Source organism: Talaromyces stipitatus, genomic scaffold, assembly GCF_000003125.1.
Source record: "Talaromyces stipitatus ATCC 10500 scf_1105507295487 genomic scaffold, whole genome shotgun sequence".
Taxonomy (NCBI): Eukaryota; Fungi; Ascomycota; class Eurotiomycetes; order Eurotiales; family Trichocomaceae; genus Talaromyces; species Talaromyces stipitatus.
The window spans coordinates 1,549,830-1,566,726 of NW_002990120.1; the positions used below are offsets into that span (position 1 = coordinate 1,549,830).

At 43.9% G+C, this 16,897-nt stretch overlaps 4 protein-coding genes across 4 annotated transcripts, besides 5 other annotated features; 2 read left to right on the forward strand and 2 right to left on the reverse strand.

Annotated features, from left to right (window-relative positions):
* Positions 1-1,909: 1,909 nt before the first annotated feature.
* On the reverse strand, positions 1,910-2,536 carry TSTA_057680 (uncharacterized protein; the record flags this gene model as incomplete). Its single annotated transcript, XM_002487345.1, has 2 exons — positions 1,910-2,400; positions 2,467-2,536. 2 exons carry the CDS (start codon positions 2,534-2,536, stop codon positions 1,910-1,912), a joined length of 561 nt encoding a protein of 186 aa, XP_002487390.1.
* Positions 2,537-3,013: 477 nt separating this feature from the next.
* Positions 3,014-3,952, forward strand: TSTA_057690 (uncharacterized protein; the record flags this gene model as incomplete). Its single annotated transcript, XM_002487346.1, has 2 exons — positions 3,014-3,356; positions 3,402-3,952. 2 exons carry the CDS (start codon positions 3,014-3,016, stop codon positions 3,950-3,952), a joined length of 894 nt encoding a protein of 297 aa, XP_002487391.1.
* Positions 3,279-3,354: a sequence feature (C-rich).
* Positions 3,953-4,623: 671 nt separating the features above from the next.
* Positions 4,624-8,103: a mobile genetic element.
* Positions 8,104-8,365: 262 nt separating this feature from the next.
* Positions 8,366-8,423: a sequence feature (CT-rich).
* A 265-nt stretch (positions 8,424-8,688) lies between these two features.
* Positions 8,689-8,708: a microsatellite.
* A 3,785-nt stretch (positions 8,709-12,493) lies between these two features.
* Positions 12,494-14,146, reverse strand: TSTA_057700 (uncharacterized protein; the record flags this gene model as incomplete). The annotated part of the gene is made up of 3 exons (XM_002487347.1): positions 12,494-12,987; positions 13,127-13,954; positions 14,014-14,146. The coding sequence occupies 3 exons, from the start codon at positions 14,144-14,146 to the stop codon at positions 12,494-12,496; spliced, it is 1,455 nt and encodes a 484-aa protein (XP_002487392.1).
* Positions 13,086-14,066: a mobile genetic element.
* A 380-nt stretch (positions 14,147-14,526) lies between the features above and the next one.
* On the forward strand, positions 14,527-16,492 carry TSTA_057710 (uncharacterized protein; the record flags this gene model as incomplete). Its single annotated transcript, XM_002487348.1, has 6 exons — positions 14,527-14,721; positions 14,828-15,007; positions 15,086-15,122; positions 15,145-15,453; positions 15,559-15,590; positions 15,860-16,492. The coding sequence occupies 6 exons, from the start codon at positions 14,527-14,529 to the stop codon at positions 16,490-16,492; spliced, it is 1,386 nt and encodes a 461-aa protein (XP_002487393.1).
* Positions 16,493-16,897: the final 405 nt, after the last annotated feature.

Here is a 16,897-nt window from a genome sequence, read left to right on the forward strand (position 1 = left end):
ATTAAAAGGCAGAGAAGCACCCAGGAACTCCTCCAGGAACTGGATGGTTGATTGTTGTCTGAAATTACCGGAATAGATAATTTGATGTTGTTGGATTGTACGTAACTAGTTGACCTAACTCTTAGTTACTTAACTAAGTTAGTTAACATAGTTAGATCGTAAAGTTAACTACGGATCTGTTCGATGGTACGTAACAACCTTTAGCGGTATATCTCAACGTATCAAATTATGCAAAGATGCATGGAATTCTTGATCCTTGTTGTCTTTCTTGTTGTTCTCTAAGTACAGTAAAGGTGGGAGATGTCTTTCACCCCCTATTCGGTGGATCCTTCTCTTAAGTGTATGGCTCGCTCTGATTGACTGATAGATCTTATCTGTCTGATTGGTTAGTAATGGAGCAAGCTTCTATCACCACAGCCTCATCGAGCAAGCTGGCGGCTATCGAACACTCCATCACCAAATAGCAGTTGCGACACGGCGGGATCTGGCACACAACAAGTGCAAGGTGGTGGCTCAAATATGGGCATGTATCAGATAGCACCGAAAATGCTGGCGAAGCACGGCCGCCGGTAGAAACAAAGCAGTCAACCAAATAGCAGCACCCAACCTTCACCTAGAACAGGCGGGAAGGCTCAAGATTTTGGGACAGCTTTACATGACGAGATGTCAAGCCGTGGGTCGAGCTCATGTTGAAGGCAGCCATAGCGTACATGTCATCGGCGCCGGAAGTAGTACCCCTGATGACTTCGAATTTGACCTTGGCGAAGAGGGTTTCTTTGACAATGTCGACGATTTGCCTGATATTTCAATTCCTGAAACAGAATCTGAATGGGGTTCTTGTCTGTTGATGTGAGATCCTCCGATATAGGAGTTACCTAGCTGATGTGGGCATTGCACTAAGAAATCCAATTCGACTCGTTGATCTCCTGATGTCGATTCCCCTTGTGATTTTTTTATATATCTGCCCATTTTCGTTGTTTTAATCTTTGAAGCTTCCATTAATAGTTTTCGTATATTCCATAATGCATCACCTTTATTGTCTCATACGTATATCATTTCTCAATGTTATCTGGTTACGAGCTTTGGAATCAGAGTAGTCCCCACCACAATCTACGACCCCTCATGAGTTATCGTAGACCAAGCCCAGGTGATAAGAATAACATGATATAGAACAAGACGAATTTGCTTATATATACTAGGTGGATAGGTTATGCCATGCGTAACGGTTGCTTCCTGACCCGACCATGCACAACTTTGAGAATAATCAAGTCTAAATCTTTTGTATAGAGTCCGTTATGTTCATCTTAAAGATTAAACCAATAAATTGGAACATGTTAAGTGAGTCTAAGCTCTATGTGGTTGTTTTATTTCCCCTTTTCCCTGATAGAGTTTCCATAAAGAATGTTTCCAGTTCTGGAAATAGGAAGCCTAATTCAGTAACATCATTGCATTCTCAGACGCCGGGCACACACCTACAGCATGAAAGCATGATCAAAGCATGAAGGGGGGTTTTACTTCCCCGAGCAAAAAAAGCAGTGTTAAGAAGGTAGATCTGTAAGCTTATGCTGACATTTCCCACTCCAGACGCTTACTGTTATCTAGCAGTTACTAATAATTCCTAAGTTGTCCATGATTAAACAGATAATGACACGTATTAGGCTAACCCAACTGTTAACTGTAATTAATACAATAAAGTACTGGCTAACAGTAGCTGAGACATTAAAAGGAACGAATAAAAATACCATTTGTCTGATAGCGTATGCCCCATATAACCACACTAATGACAACGCCTAAGCATCCAAACCGACTTTTTCCTGTGTTACCATCCTCAATATTCAATATTCCTCCACTAGTAACTCTGAAAGCCCAAATATAATTCTAACTTTAATAGAAGTCAACACATGGCCTTCTAGACCAATGCCACAAATGCTCCTAAGGCACCGAGGGCAGCGCCCAGGAATGTCGCTTCCTGAGCATCGATTCTCGCGGCGGGATTTCCAGGGACGTAGGTAGGTGCAGTTTCTGAGCCGCCTTCTTCACCTCCAGAACCGGACTCAGATCCTGAATCAGAGCCAGAGCCGCTGCCACTACCGCCGTGTCCGCTATTGCTGCCGCCTCCGGCACTCTTGCTGGGGTTCACAGCGAAAGAGCTCTTTGACGGAACAGCAGAAGTCTTGCTTGGTGTGACAGCTTTGCTGCTGTGGGTTGGAATGGGTGTTGTGACGGTTTCGTGGCTCAAAGTTGTTGAATGGGCCATGGAGCTGACGTGCTTGGAGTATTGTTGGTGATTGTTGCCTTCTCCTGAGCCGGCCAAGGCGCCGGTGACGATAGTAAGAAAAGCGATTGTTGGAAGTGTGAAGCGCATTTTGAGGACTTGGAAAAGGAGAGTGAGCGGTTGAGCTTTTCCGTTAGGGTTCGGTCATGTAGATGGAGAGTGAAGAGTAAGGAATGTATGCTTTGACACACCGATTGACGGGGAAGAATTATGAACGCGAACATTAGAAGAAAACCAAAGTCCAGGGGTCCATCTGAACATTATATACATCGCATGTGATTGATTTTCTGGGGAATAGAAACTCACAATACTTGATCCGTCATCGTGGTTCACCAATCAGTATCTTCGGTCTTTCATCGATCTGAATGCGGACTGTACGGGGTAGCAATCTGTGGAGGTAGGATATTGCCCACAAATTCATTAGCTAATAATTACTGCCTATTTACTCTATTTTTCAAGCAGTTAGTCCAAATAATACCGTAAGCATAGGAAACTGGAAGAGGGAAAGTCCCTCTCATTCTCATCCAGTATCACGTGACCCATGTGCCCTCATTCCGGATTTGGACACAATTGCTTTCTCTTCTTGCAAGAAAAAAAACCCTCCATTTTCGAGTTGATAGGCGACTTCCTTATAATTATTCATATCAAACAGTCGGAGGCTCAAATTCCTCACCTTTCTCTACCACCTAGCTCCCAGGAGTGCAGCCTTTGACGCGTCTCAACGCGCCCGGCAACACCATGGCGCGTAAAGGCCCTGGTACAGACGGCCCTCTACAGACAGCCCTTCTGGAATCCACGTCTGCAGCCACAACAAGAGCTTCTAAAGGACAGAAGATCTTCAGCCCCATAGCTGCATTCCTTGATAAACACCGCAGCCAAACCACTGGCCTTGCTCCTCACCTACTGAGAGCCCTCACCGCTCTAAGCGATGACCTTGCCTTGGTAGCTCAACAACATTTCAACGCCTATATCAGCGGTATCTTGATGATCTCCATTCTACCTGCCCTATCTCCTTCCCCCTCCTCTTCCCCCACCCTAAATCCCTTACCCCCTTTACCCTCTCCCTTACGTTCCCCCTCAGGTCTTAAACAGTCAACTTATGCAACTATTATCTAATATGCCCCAGTCAAATCAACTTCCACCACTCACCCTAAAGCCTCCGTCAAAAAGCCTATGCCTCTGGTGAAACAACCTCATCCTAATAATTGGCTCTTCGTACGCCTCCTAGCTAACTATGCAGCCAGAAAAATGGAAGCCTACACTATCTACTCTAGCCTACAGTCTCAACTAAACTTAAATAGTGCAGCACTAAAAGAAGTTCAAGCTACAAAGACTGGCTTTGCACTATGCCCCTCATCTCCAGAAGCCCTTCTAGCCCTTAAGGCCCAAAAAGAGACTATCTCTGCATTCTTTGTTAACTGCCAGATAGAACGCAGCTCCCGATGGATCTCATACCGAGTCACCAACGTGCCAAGAAAAATTGGCCAAATCTTGGATAGTCAATACTCTCTAATCCCTGTCAATCCTACACTACTATCCTTAGAAATTAGCGAAACTACAGGGCTTAAGCCTATATCTATTAGCGAGACCACTACGAGCGCTGCCAACCCTGATACTCTCTCCTTAAGCTGGTTTGTCAACTTCCTAGAAGGCGCAAAATTACCACTGCCTATCTAGCTACGTCTTTTTGGCATTATCACCAATGCTTGTCATCTCTTTAAGAAAACAACAGTTATTTAATGCACACAATGCTAGAAATGGCATAATGCACAATCCTGTGCATGCCCCTCTTAATACCAACTATACAGCTCCTCAGAGTATACTGAAGAGGGCCATGTTAACTGCTGCATAGGCCCAGAGCCTCATCAATGCCCTCCTAAATGCATACACTGCTATAGACTACATCTAGCTAATTTTGCAGAATGCCTTCTGCGCCCCAAAGGCAATACTAAATATACTAAAGCTCAACAAACAGAGATCCGTAAATCCTATGCTATAAATCTCGCAAAAGCTCGAACTGAAGGAGGATGTAGCTCTCAGCTCTCTATAGGCACACAAGAAACACCTATGGCATTAGATGAGATGCCATCATAGCCTTCAATCTATGAGATTATCTCTCCTTTCCATTTAGTAACCCCTCCACCTTGCGCCCTAACTGAAGATCCTCCTATTACAGCTCGTGCAGTCCATTTTATAACCCCTTAACTATAAAACTAGTTCACCTCTCTTCTTAAATAGGAGCTATGATCTATCACTATCCAACTCAAAAGGCGCCTCTCAAAATCCTATAGTTAAATGTAGAGCACGCACCAGATGCACATAAAATAGCCCTCACATTGGTATATACTAGCGACATCAATATTATCCTAATCCAAGAACTATATATATTCAAAGACCTTAGTCGACAGATCACTAAAAAACATCCATTATATAAATACTTCTCCCTAACTGATAGCTGGGCAATAAATGGCCAACCACAAGTCCTCACCTATATCCAAAAGAAGAAAGGCATCCGGACCTCCCAGCTACGCCCCTTTACAACTGATACTAAAGAAGCCTCAGATCTCCTGTTCCTTCAGATTTTTTTGCCTACAGGAAAGTCCACTCTGATAGTTAACATCTATAATGCCCTAGCAGGCTGCAGTAAAGCAGGTGAAGCTGCGAAAGCTCTCACAATCCTGCCAGAGGTGTATTTTCCTCAAACAATGATACTTGCAGGCGATCTCAACCTACTACATAACAGATGGCAACCCTTGCTATAACGCAGCCCTACAACTTTTGCAGAGCCGTTTATCAACTGGCTGGATCTCCAGGGTCTAGTACTCATTTCCAACATAGACTGTCCCACACATGAAAGGGGTAATGTGTTAGACCTTAGTTTCGCCTTAAGCCCTATAGCACTCGCAGGAGCCAAAGCTAGCATAGCGAGCCACTTAGATGCAACCTCTGATCATCAATTACTAATTACCACTGTTCCATGAGATCAGAGATACAAGGAAACAGCTCAGAAACTGAGATTTAACACACTAGACTACACCTCCTTCCTCTTGCTCCTCGCCTCTAATCTCGCTGGCACCAAGAGCTCAGCCGCAACAGAAGAAGATCTTGATACCCTTGCTGAAAAACTGACATCTACAATTCAAGGAGCATATAGAGGCTCTACTAAGAGAACCATGAAATAAGGCATAGGACAACCATGGTAGAATAAAGACTATAAGAAAGCTTTACATAATTATCACTTAGGCCTCTGCTCAAAGACAGACTTCTGCAGGATAACTAGATGGTCTTAACAACAATTTTAGCGAGATAAGCTCTCTACAGCAACACAAATAAAGGATATCTTCGATATGAGTAAATAGCATAAGTCCACAGGCACCTTCTGAAGCCCTCCACTAAAGAATCCACTAAGACCCAATAGCTTCCCAGCAGTTACTATACATGAGAAACAAGACGTACTAATCTGTAATCTTCTCCAAAACTTAGCTGAGGCAGGAGATATATCTCTGGATTTCCCAGCAGTCCCTACCACTAGTCTCTACTTCCTAGATATAACAATGGCACAGGTGGAGGAGTCAGTACTTTAGATAGGAAACACAGCCCCTGGCTCAGACGAAATCCCAACCTGCATACTCAAAGTGGTATGGCCTCTGATCAAGGACAAGGTACTAATGTTATACTAAGGGTGCCTAAAGATTGGTTATTACCTAAAATGCTTTCGACATGCAATCTTAGCAATTATCTAGAAATTAAAAAAGACTGATTGGTCCTCATCTAGATTATACAGACTGATCGCTCTCCTATCAGTTCTTGGCAAAGGACTTGAGCGCTTGGTGGCATGGAATATGGCATGGATCTCTATATACTACAAAGTATTAGCAAGGCAACAGTTTGGGGCTCTCCCACTAAGATCTGTAAATGATCTAACCACATGCCTAACACATGATATTGAATAGGCACTAAATTAAGGCATGACTGCCTCACTTCTTACCCTAGATGTCAAGGGCGCTTTTGATGCTGTGCTTCCCAGCAGACTCATCCGCAGATTATGTGAGCAGGGCTGGCCCACCAATCTTGTTCTCTGAATTGCCTCCTTTGCTACTGGGCGATCAGTCCAGATCTGACTTAATGGAGAGATTGGCCCCTCAACAGACATTGCCTGCAGTCTTCCACAAGAATCCCTAGTATCTGGCATTCTTTTCATGCTTTACATAGTGCCCCTATTCCGTCTAGGAAACGCAAGGAATAGATTTGGTTACGCAGACGACGCAGCTAACCTAGCAATCTTAACATCTCTTGCTACTAACTGCAAAGTATTATCAGACTTATTATAAGAAGCTCTAAACTGGAGCGCTGCAGAGGGCATTGCATTTGCACTAGATAAATATGAGCTTCTTCACTTCTCCCAATATAAAGCAGACTAGGACCCAACCTGCACACCTTTAGTAAAAGCTAGATCTATCATAATCTCAGAAAATACTAAATAGCTATATCTACGTTGGCTAGGAATCCTCTTTGATAAAAAGTTAACGTTTAAATGATATATTAGTAAAACAGCATCTAAAGCCCTTACTGTGGCTAATACCCTTTGCTCTCTAGAGAATACTATCTATGGAGTCAAACCTCATTTACTATAGCAGGCTGTATCAGCCTGTGTACTCTATAAAGTATACTATAGCGCAGAAACTTAGTAGCTAGGATGTACTCGCCCTGGGCCTTCCCAAATTTCAAATCGAGTTAGAGAACATTTTGAGAAACTAACCAAAGTAATACTAGCAGGTATAAGAGCAGTCCTTCCAGTTTTCCACACAACCCTAATATCTGTTCTATACCAAGAGTCTAGATTCTCTCCGCTAGAAATTGAACTAGATCAAATAGCCCTCCAAATATCAGTCCATCTATGGCATCTTAATCCATACCACCCACTCTGAAGACGCGCAGAACAGATAGCCAGAGATGGCCAACAAACTAGTCGATTTGCCCACCAAGTGCTGGCGCTCCCTAACTCTGAATAAATAAACCCTCTACAACATGCTCCCTGATACCCTTGTGAGTCACGCAAGAGTGCTTTAGCCTGAATAGGAGCTCCTATGGGACGCACTAAGGAATAGGCAGCAGCTGATTTTACGGCTTTTCAACGCACCATCTGTAGCTTGAATATTGTAATCTTTTTAGATGGATCTAGGCTAATAGACGGATATGCAGGGGGTGGCTATATTAGATTTCAAGCACACCATTAGTTTCTCCGCTCCTCACTCTTATATGGACATAGGAAAGAGGTCTTTAATACAGAAGCAGAAGCTGCCCTAGCTGGTGCTCAAGCAGCAATAACATACCCAACAGCTCAATTTGCTACTAACCTATGGATCTGTCTCAATAACCTGGAAGTTGTCACGCGCCTCCTATCTCCCTCTACAGGATCCTCTCAAGAGGTCTTTGAATCCTTTCGCACCCTTGCAGCCGCCTGGCCACTATGCGAAAGGCTTCCATACACTAAAAGTAGATTAATCTAAATCCAATGGGTCCCTGGACACACTAAAATCCCTGAGAATGAAGCAGCTGATCTCGCTATCAAGGAAGGAGCTATCTCTATTCTCCCCTCTTCATACAAGTCCTTATATGCCTTGCTAAAGAGATACACCAAGACTCAATCTCTTTCCGCTGCTTAGACACAGTGGCAGACTGTAGCACCACAGATATACTAAGATCTAGAAATAACTATATCTCCTAAATGCCCTGGAGAGCTTCAACTCAACCGACTTGACCTTGGCCGTATCATAGCGGCCCATACTGGTCATGGAGACTTTACGGATTACCATAAGCACTTTAATTATGATGATGCTTATCTTCTCTGTTAGTGTGGAGCACAAAAAGCACCTCTACATTTCTTTTTCTACTATATAGCTAAGAGACGAGCTCCTCGTCCACCTGGACCCTCTTCTGAAGTTATCTCTTTTCTTTTAGGTACTGCGAAAGGAACACAAAAACTAGCCTCATGGCTAGCAGAGACCTATTTCTTTGAGGATATCTGTCCTCGCTAACCTCTCCTTAGCACCTAGCTAAGTCAGCCCTACTTTTCCCTTATATCTCTCTTTTCCTTTGTTCTTTCTTTCTTTCTTTCTTTCCTTCTTTCCTTCTTCCCTTTTTCTTTTCAAACTCACTGCTTAAGTATGATGGTGGTAGAATGATAGGTTATAGAGCGTAAGTGGACCATTGCAGCTGGCAAATACCCAAAACCCACTAGGAAGTGGATCTCCCTTTAAGATCATGGCAGCTATGGAAATGCGCCAAAGAGTCTCTTATTTGTATATAAATCTGATAGGACCTGAAGCCCGAGGCTTAACCCTCGGCGGCCTATGTCCCAGTAGGGATCGGTGGGAAGCGTGCAAGTCACGAACCACGGCCGTTAAATATATACACACACACACACACACACTTTCTCTTCTTGGACGTCCTAACGGGCAGTTGGGGGAACAATTGTAATGCTGTACCTAGGTACCTTGTGAAATTCTCGGACAGTTACATTATCACCATTTTAAATGTACCGTGGGTGGCTTAGAACGTGGGCGAAATCTGTTCCAAGAACCGTGTGTAACTAGATACGGATTCCTATGTTTAGAAACTGTTCCTGATTCTGATTGCGATGATGTTAAAATTTTTGATTTTGTAACAGGGTTGAATCGAGATATAATCATCCTTTACAGATCTGACTTGGAGTTGCTATTTTGATGATGACATATATACCCAAACCGGATCGGTAATTGGAACTTCAAAAGTAACATTCCCCCATGCATCATAAAAGTATCTCGTCAATACTCTATCATTATCTGCCATAAATGTTACTTCCGTGGAGAAATCTATGCAAATTAGAAATAGTTGTGTATGTCATGCGTCTCCAAGTCTCAGCCTTGTACAGAAAATAGACTGGTCAGAAAGCTTCCGAAAACGGCAATCGGGCCCTGAGTGATTGTCGGGAGACCTGCTGGGATTTCAGTCACGTGCACAGTACATTTTTCATTGGCAGGCTTTAGTGGAAAATCAGTTTATATGTACAATATAAGGTGTTTGCAGGTTTGATGGTCTGATCATGATGGTTATACCATTCTCGCTTGACACTGGGACCTTCCGTAGATAACCGCCCACTTAAATCAAATGTGAGCTATTCAACCGGCAACTGTACAGAGTAGATTGAATTGGACTATAGCCTAGTCCAAGCTCTTACCAAGCATTGGAGATTTCCTGGCGGAGCCTCGTTTCTTTTTTCATCCTTTCCTGTGAAGGAGAAATCTGGTCACAGCTGGCCACGGAAAGTGGCGATAATATTGCGGAAATTGCCCTGCATAAAAAACGGTGCTGGACAAGGGAACATTGCCAGCGATATGTTAATACGTACTTCTAAATGAACAAAGGTTGAACTGTCGATCGGATGGTTTGAGAGTAAACCATTCTTCCTTTCTTTATCTCGGCAGAACATAGCAATCTCCTGTCGAAATGTTCACAATTCAGGTACTGTTTTGTCTCATTCAGGTACAAGAGTATAATATTTCCCGCCACTAAAACTTTCGCCTTCCCTCCGATGATTCTGATACGAGCGTTCGACATGTGATGGATGTCCAGGTACGTGATGCTCTCATAATCAAATTCGACATTTCTATATCCTCGGAGATCAGAAAAAAGTGGCATCAACTAGTTAACGGGGGTAGATTGCATGGGTCAGAAAACTTACCAATTGTTAATACTAGGATGCATTGCTTAATACTGGTGTTATATCCCCAATATCTAGGGCCAATCAAGTACATAGAAGCGTGAAATGACTCGCGGCATACTACAATTTAATTTCGCAGAATAAGAATGATTTGATCCCGCAAGCGAGCTCCGATTCCTTATTACACCCGCGCTTAGTCTGTTTCTCCATAGCCCACTTATTTGAGGATCTAATTAAATTAATTGCTTGATTGTGGCTCGTGGGAACTTCTGCTGTTGTGATTTTGGGACCTGACTAGATCAAGCGTTGATTAGCGCCGATTCATTCATTCTATTCCGCGGAGATCACCATTCACTATTTATTAGGGCTAGGGGCATTGTCGCAGTGGTTAGAGATAAGGACACAAGACCATCGTCAAACCTCCTATGAGGCCGCGTCTGCCAACTGATAACAGAAAAACAAAGTATACTTACTACACAGAACTAAGTTCATGATGCAACAATGCCCCTTTCCATCTTGTTACATATACGTGATGTAGGAAGATGTTCTTGATGAATCGGAACACTCTAGATCAGAAATGGATTATCGATATTATTTTGAAGATTTCTTTTACAATTCTTAGGTGATTGAGGGCGTGCTCAGGTAGGGATTTACTTGCAGCAACCATGACAGCCCTATCAGCGCCAGGTTCAGAGGAGGGGGAGGAAGTCGTCTCGATTGTCATACTGGTTGTCTCCATTCTATCTGCCCTCGGAGCAATGTGGATGGTTCTGAGCTTTACTGTTGGGGATTCTTTCTTGTGCGAATGTATCTTGGACATCAATTTTGCTGATATCTCTCTGTTTCTAGCTTATACCGTCATTGCGGACATTTCGACACCAGCTGACGTTAGGTCCGTAACTTCTTGTTATGTGTTGAGGAACATCAATTCTAAACGATCAATAGGGCTTGGTATAAGCGATTTTGCTATGGCGTTGAACTTTATGTTGTCGACATGTATGAATATCTCCGGGAGAAAGATTTGGTTGGAGCCACAGAATGGCTTCTGTTCCTTTAATGGTTTCATGACTCAAGTTTTTGTGATTCAAAGTACAGTATTCCACCTCGATCAATTCGATCAATTTTTTGGATATCCGTTGGATGTAACTCTACTAACTTGAGAATGTTTATTGTCCAGCCGACTATTGGGTCCTGAACATTGCAATATGCACCTATAGTATTCTGGCGAACCATAAACGTCTTTACGATTGGTTACAAGACCACACTCTTGTTGTATGTTTGTGGCCTTGGGTTCTCTCAGTTTTATGGGCCATACTAGGCCTGGTACTGGCTGGTTTCCAGAACATTGGATCATGTCAGTATCATTTCCCTTGCCTTTCTGCCTGACAGTTCTCTAACATGGACAAATCAATGTAGTTTGCTGGTTCGCTAGCGACCGGACGCGGTTACTCGTCAACTTCATCCCCAGATGGATCATAATATTCGTAATCATTGCGCTCTACCTCCACCTTACCTGCATCCTCCTCCGAATTCACAAAAGATTGGAAAGCTCAGAGGAAGATACCACAATTATACTTTCTGGCCATTATGGGGTAGGCCGTCCCATCGATTCGCAGCAGAAGAATCCGCAGTCGAGTTTATATCCAAATACTCCAGGCTCGCCGTTAGCCACGGCGAATATCCAGCGTAGTGGAGCGTCATCGAAACTGAAGAGGGTATGTACAAGTGTGCGAGACTGTATCACGGCCGCAGGGCTCATATCTTGAACTCTTTCTAGGTCGCCATACGGATGATGATGTATCCGGTACTCTACATGCTGATCTGGACGATCCCGACTGTCATTCGGATCTATCAAGGATCTACAGGCAGATCAACTTTACTTGTTGTTAATTGTCTGGATAAGGTATGATTGCCATTCCTGTCATCAACAGTAGCTCAGTCAGTGAGATTAATGGTGGATATCGGAAGGCTTGTATTGCGATCCAAGGACTTGCAGATTCCATCATCTACGGTATTAGTTTCTCGCCTTTGATACCACAAAATCAGCTAACATCCCGTAGGTCTCAATGAACGAACGTGGAATGAATGGAGGAAGTGGATTTTCCCCCGCGCGCGGAGGTTGCGTTGATAGATCCATATCGTTTTCCGTACGTTCCTGTTCATGTATTGAAATCAGAGCTCATCCTGGGCCATTAGGGTTAGGATTATCATAGATAATTGTATAAATTGATGAGGACCTACGGAGTAGAAAGGCCATATAGACACTTGATTCTGTGTCTCAGCTAGGAGGTGAGGTCGAGGGCTGATATCAACATCTTGCCTAAAAGGGGCTAGTCCTGGCACCGAGGCAGGCGTCTCCATAATACCCGTCGCGTCGCCACCCCCCACCCTGCGGTTGGGAGTCGGCCCAGGCTCAAGGGCCAAAAATATATATTCTCATGTAAAATGTTTATTTGTCCACCAACGCCACATAAATTTCATATAAAGACTCGACAGATAGTAAATACAGGCACTGTTTACCTATTTCCCTGAGTATCAATAAAATACCCCAAGTTTTCAGGCTCTGTTGGAGCCTCCTGTTGCTCCGGTTCTTCCACGCCGAGGATATGGCTCTTATGAATCCTCAACAAATCACCCTCATGACGGCGTTTTATGAGACAATTCGCATCTTTCACATAAAGCGCACCCATCACCTTGACTTGTCGTTTTGTATTTTTTTGCTGCTTACGTTTTGCTGTATCCCGAACCTTTATAAAGCTCTCACGGTGTAGTTCGCCTAATTCGGCTAAAGTGAGGCTGCCTTGGTTAATCACTTTTATACGACGTGAGAGGCCTGGGCTTGCGCTGTCAAGGATATCCTTTATACCGTCAACTAATTTCTCAATCTTATTGATATAGCGACGTAGTTTTGCAACGCTTGAAGGCGGAGAGATTGATTTTGTAGTTGGTGAGCTGGGAATAGTGTCATCCGGCTCGCCGTAAATTTTTAATGTATCCCCATATGAGGCATCTTATCGAGTGTAAGCTTAGGATCATATGGCCAAATCCCTCTCTCCTTCCAGCCATGGCGGATAGTTCGTGTTGTAAATGTCTTAATCCGGATATCACGTAGCTGTTCAAGAAGTCATTTTTATTGAAATCGAAGCCACCCAGACGTGCAACCTTATTCACAACTCTTCCATGAACATGTTTATATTGCTGAAAAGGCACTCCATCGAGCGATTGCAAAAAGTGCGTAGAATGAGGAGGAAAACGGAACGGTCGAATGTGGTAAATTTCACAGTATTGGACGAACTGAATAGTAAGATGAGTTGTATGACTATCCATAAGAAGTAATCGCCATTCCGATGACCAATCCGGCTTGGAATAGTGTTGAAAATGTTGAAGCCATTCAAATGCGATCTCATCTGTGATAAATCCATTTTTAGCAGGTGCAATTAGCCACTCATCATCTTGTATATGCCGATACCATTCCTCCATGTGATTTTCACCCTTTGGAATCAATAAAGGTGGTATAATCTTTCCTTCGGCGTTTATAGCTTCAACGACGGTAATTGATTCTCGTGATGACAGGCTAGAGACTCCTTTTGAATCTTTTGGATATGCTGTTACTACAGCTTCGTCTTTTCCTTTTCCAACAATGAATCCGGTCTCGTCAAAGTTCCAAAGATTTTGAGGGACAATTTTGAGCTCTTGTATGGCGATTTTAAGGTCAATAAACCAGCGCTCAATCTCATTGTAATGCTCTGCAGTAGTCCAATCCCTCTCTTGAGGTTTCTGAACTATTCTCACGTACTTTTCTGGCAAGCGGTTGAGAAAATTGTATATCCACATCTTTCCGGCGCGGGGAGGCTCTCCCGGATCAGTGAAATCTTTAGCGAGCAAATAATTCGCACTTTCCTCAATTTGCTCGTTCGTAGGGGGTGCCCCTATATTATCTAGATACTCAATCCATAGAATAAGCGCTTTTTCTTGATCTAAAGATAATAGGCGGTTCGTGGGTGAGCGTGTTGAGCGAGAGGGTAGGCCGTTCCACCGACGGGATAGTTTTTTGCGAGACACTCCATATTCACGCGATAATTTGCTAAAATTCGGTTTTTTTTTGTGTTGGCACGCGTTGAGGTATTTGCAATTAATGCCTCTTCGTCTTTATATAATTTAGGGGTCATTTTGGCTGTGGTTTTGAAATTTGTAAATGACGGGTTGAGATTTTAAACATTTTGGCCCTTGAGCCTGGGCTGACTCCCAACCGCAGGATGGGGGAGGCGACGCGACGGGTACGTTAGGATAATTGAACCTCGCACAGGTTCCGACCAATGATCAATGGAGCGAGACGAGTGGTAAGTAACGAAGTATGGACGATAACTGGGACGGTAACGAAGTAACAGAGCTAAGATAGAAGAGATCCCCCGTACAGCCTGGTGCCCGTACGAGTTAGGATGCCTTGCTGACTCTCCCTGTTGTATTCAAGTGACTTATGTCAAAGAGCTATGAAGAACTAAATGCATGATGGTAAACGAATGTTATAGATTCCCAGCCACGAACCGACATGTCCGCCAATGTTGACAGTCACGGAAGACTAGCAAGACAATCGTGTATCCAGTGCTATACACAAAAGCGGAAATGTAGCCGTCAGATACCTCAATGTGAGCTCTGCTTGAAAAAGAGCAAGCAGTGCCAGTATTTCTCGGAGAGGCTTGAGGGTAGATTTGATATCACAGCGCGTGACTCGTTGTCGTCTAATGTGCGTTTGTTACGACGACCTTCTTACAGTAGCTTGCATTGTGCCACAGAACAAGCAGCTACCTGGATATCCCGATTTCTTTCACGATTATACTGATTAGCTGCAGACCTTACAGGGCGTCTCCCATAATTCATTATCAACACTCTTCTTCCTTGAGACATGGCTGTTCCGCAATCGTGGTCTCTCAATGGCAACTCCTCAAGCCCGGATACCCATGGAATTCTGGCATGCTATCCATTCGGGGTCTGACACCTTCAGCCAGCATTTAGATCGATATTTTGCGCTGGTGAATCCATCTTTCCCAATCCATATGTGTGCCACCACTCTTTCTATTATTGCATATGGATAAAACTCTTGCTTAAAGGTTCTATGGACTAGTATCCAGAATGAGGACTTCCCGGGTATGTCTGCACGAGTCTTTAGAAGGAGCTACTGTGGACCCTAGTCTCGTCTTACTTATGTTGGTAATTCGCCTCCTATCTACTACAGCTTCCCAAAGTCCTCCAGGAACGGGTGAATTGTACGCTCAGGTGAAACGTTGCTATTCGTTGATCGAATCTCGGGGTATCAGCACTCCCCGGGTTTTACAGGCGGCCCTGCTCATGGCTTACTGGGAGATTGGAAGCGGCGTATATCCTGCTGCGTTTTTATCTGTCGGTCTCTGTGCCAGATTAGGACACGCCCTAGGGATTCATCGGCAGCGAGAAGCACCACAAATGTTTCCAAATTCAGGTTAGCGGATGGTCTCAGACAACTCTGAGATTTTCTTGTCCTTTTTCAGAACAACTTACAAGCGACATCTTTTTCTCTCGGAATTGTTCTAATGCACGAATATAGGATCCTGGGTGGAAATGGAGGAACTTCGTCGTGTGTGGTGGGGAGTCATGATTCTTGACAGGCGAGTGGCCATCTCAAAGGCTCGAGCATTTCTTTTTCCACCACATCTTGAATGTTTATAAGATGAAGGACTTTTCTAACTAGCAGCCTGTAGATACCTTACGATTGGCTTGATTGACCGACCCTTCTCGTGTGATGACGCGCGTCCTGAAGACCTATTACCCATTACGGAGAGCTCATGAGACCAGGGGGTACGAACATTCATCAGCTACTTGGCAAATCTTAAGTCTGACTGTTCTAGGAGCCAAGCGTGAGCCCATCACTTGCTGTTTCAGGAGATGTCTCATACGCAATATCGTCGTTCGCACGACTTTGCCAAGCTTCTGACCTACTTTCTCGTGTTCTCCGCCATGTTAATGAAAAACCATCCGATATACAGTATTGGTACAAGGAAGGTATCCGCCTTCACCATCTTCTGGACGCTTTTGCGACCGGATTGACTCTAGAAAGCTCGCAAATTGAGACCAATAGCATTCTTATTGGCGACACATCTATATACCTAGCTGTTGGTGTCGTGTATAGTGCCCAAATGCTGCTTTATGACATGCACACGTGTGCAGACTTTGACCACCTAAGTGGTGTCGGCATTCCGGAGCAGCTCGAAATGCAGGCAATTGCATTAGCTGGCGTTAAAGTAGTGTGTACCGCTGTTTCTAACTTTGCCCGTGGAATGAGGGCAGGGGGAGCCAGTGGAGCTGCGGGAATGAGCCCACTTGTCATTAATTGTCTATACGAGGCTGCAAAGTACTACTTCTGGTACTACCGCGAGGCGAATAAGCCTGAACTGCTGCATGAGATGACTGGAATTACCCTCGCTCTGCAAGCCATTGCTGGTACTTGGGCTGTTGCTGGTATGATAGCCCTCTCCTATTAACGATTCTAAGACTTGTTATCTTTACGAATGTTATTTCAACATGTCATCGCATGGGGCTAAACTAACAGCAGATCAATACCTCTCTATTCTGAACGGTGATAAGTTCCGACCCTATCTCAAGGAATCAGTTCCTTGAGGTCTCTACGGCCCAATATCTCCCAATTAAAAAAGGTTACGTGCTCTACAAACACCTAAGTCAGTGGAATGGAGATATCGAGTGTAGAAACAGGGCCTAATACTTCCAGGAGGTGACGACCCTAATCAAAGGCAGGTTAACTAAAGTAACGATTTTAACTTCTATTTAAATATCACAAAACTGCGCTTTTTTCTCATCTCGACAGGTGTCTTTGATAAAGGTTGGGAGGCTGAATTAAATTCTATACCTCAGACTATAACAGAAATTGT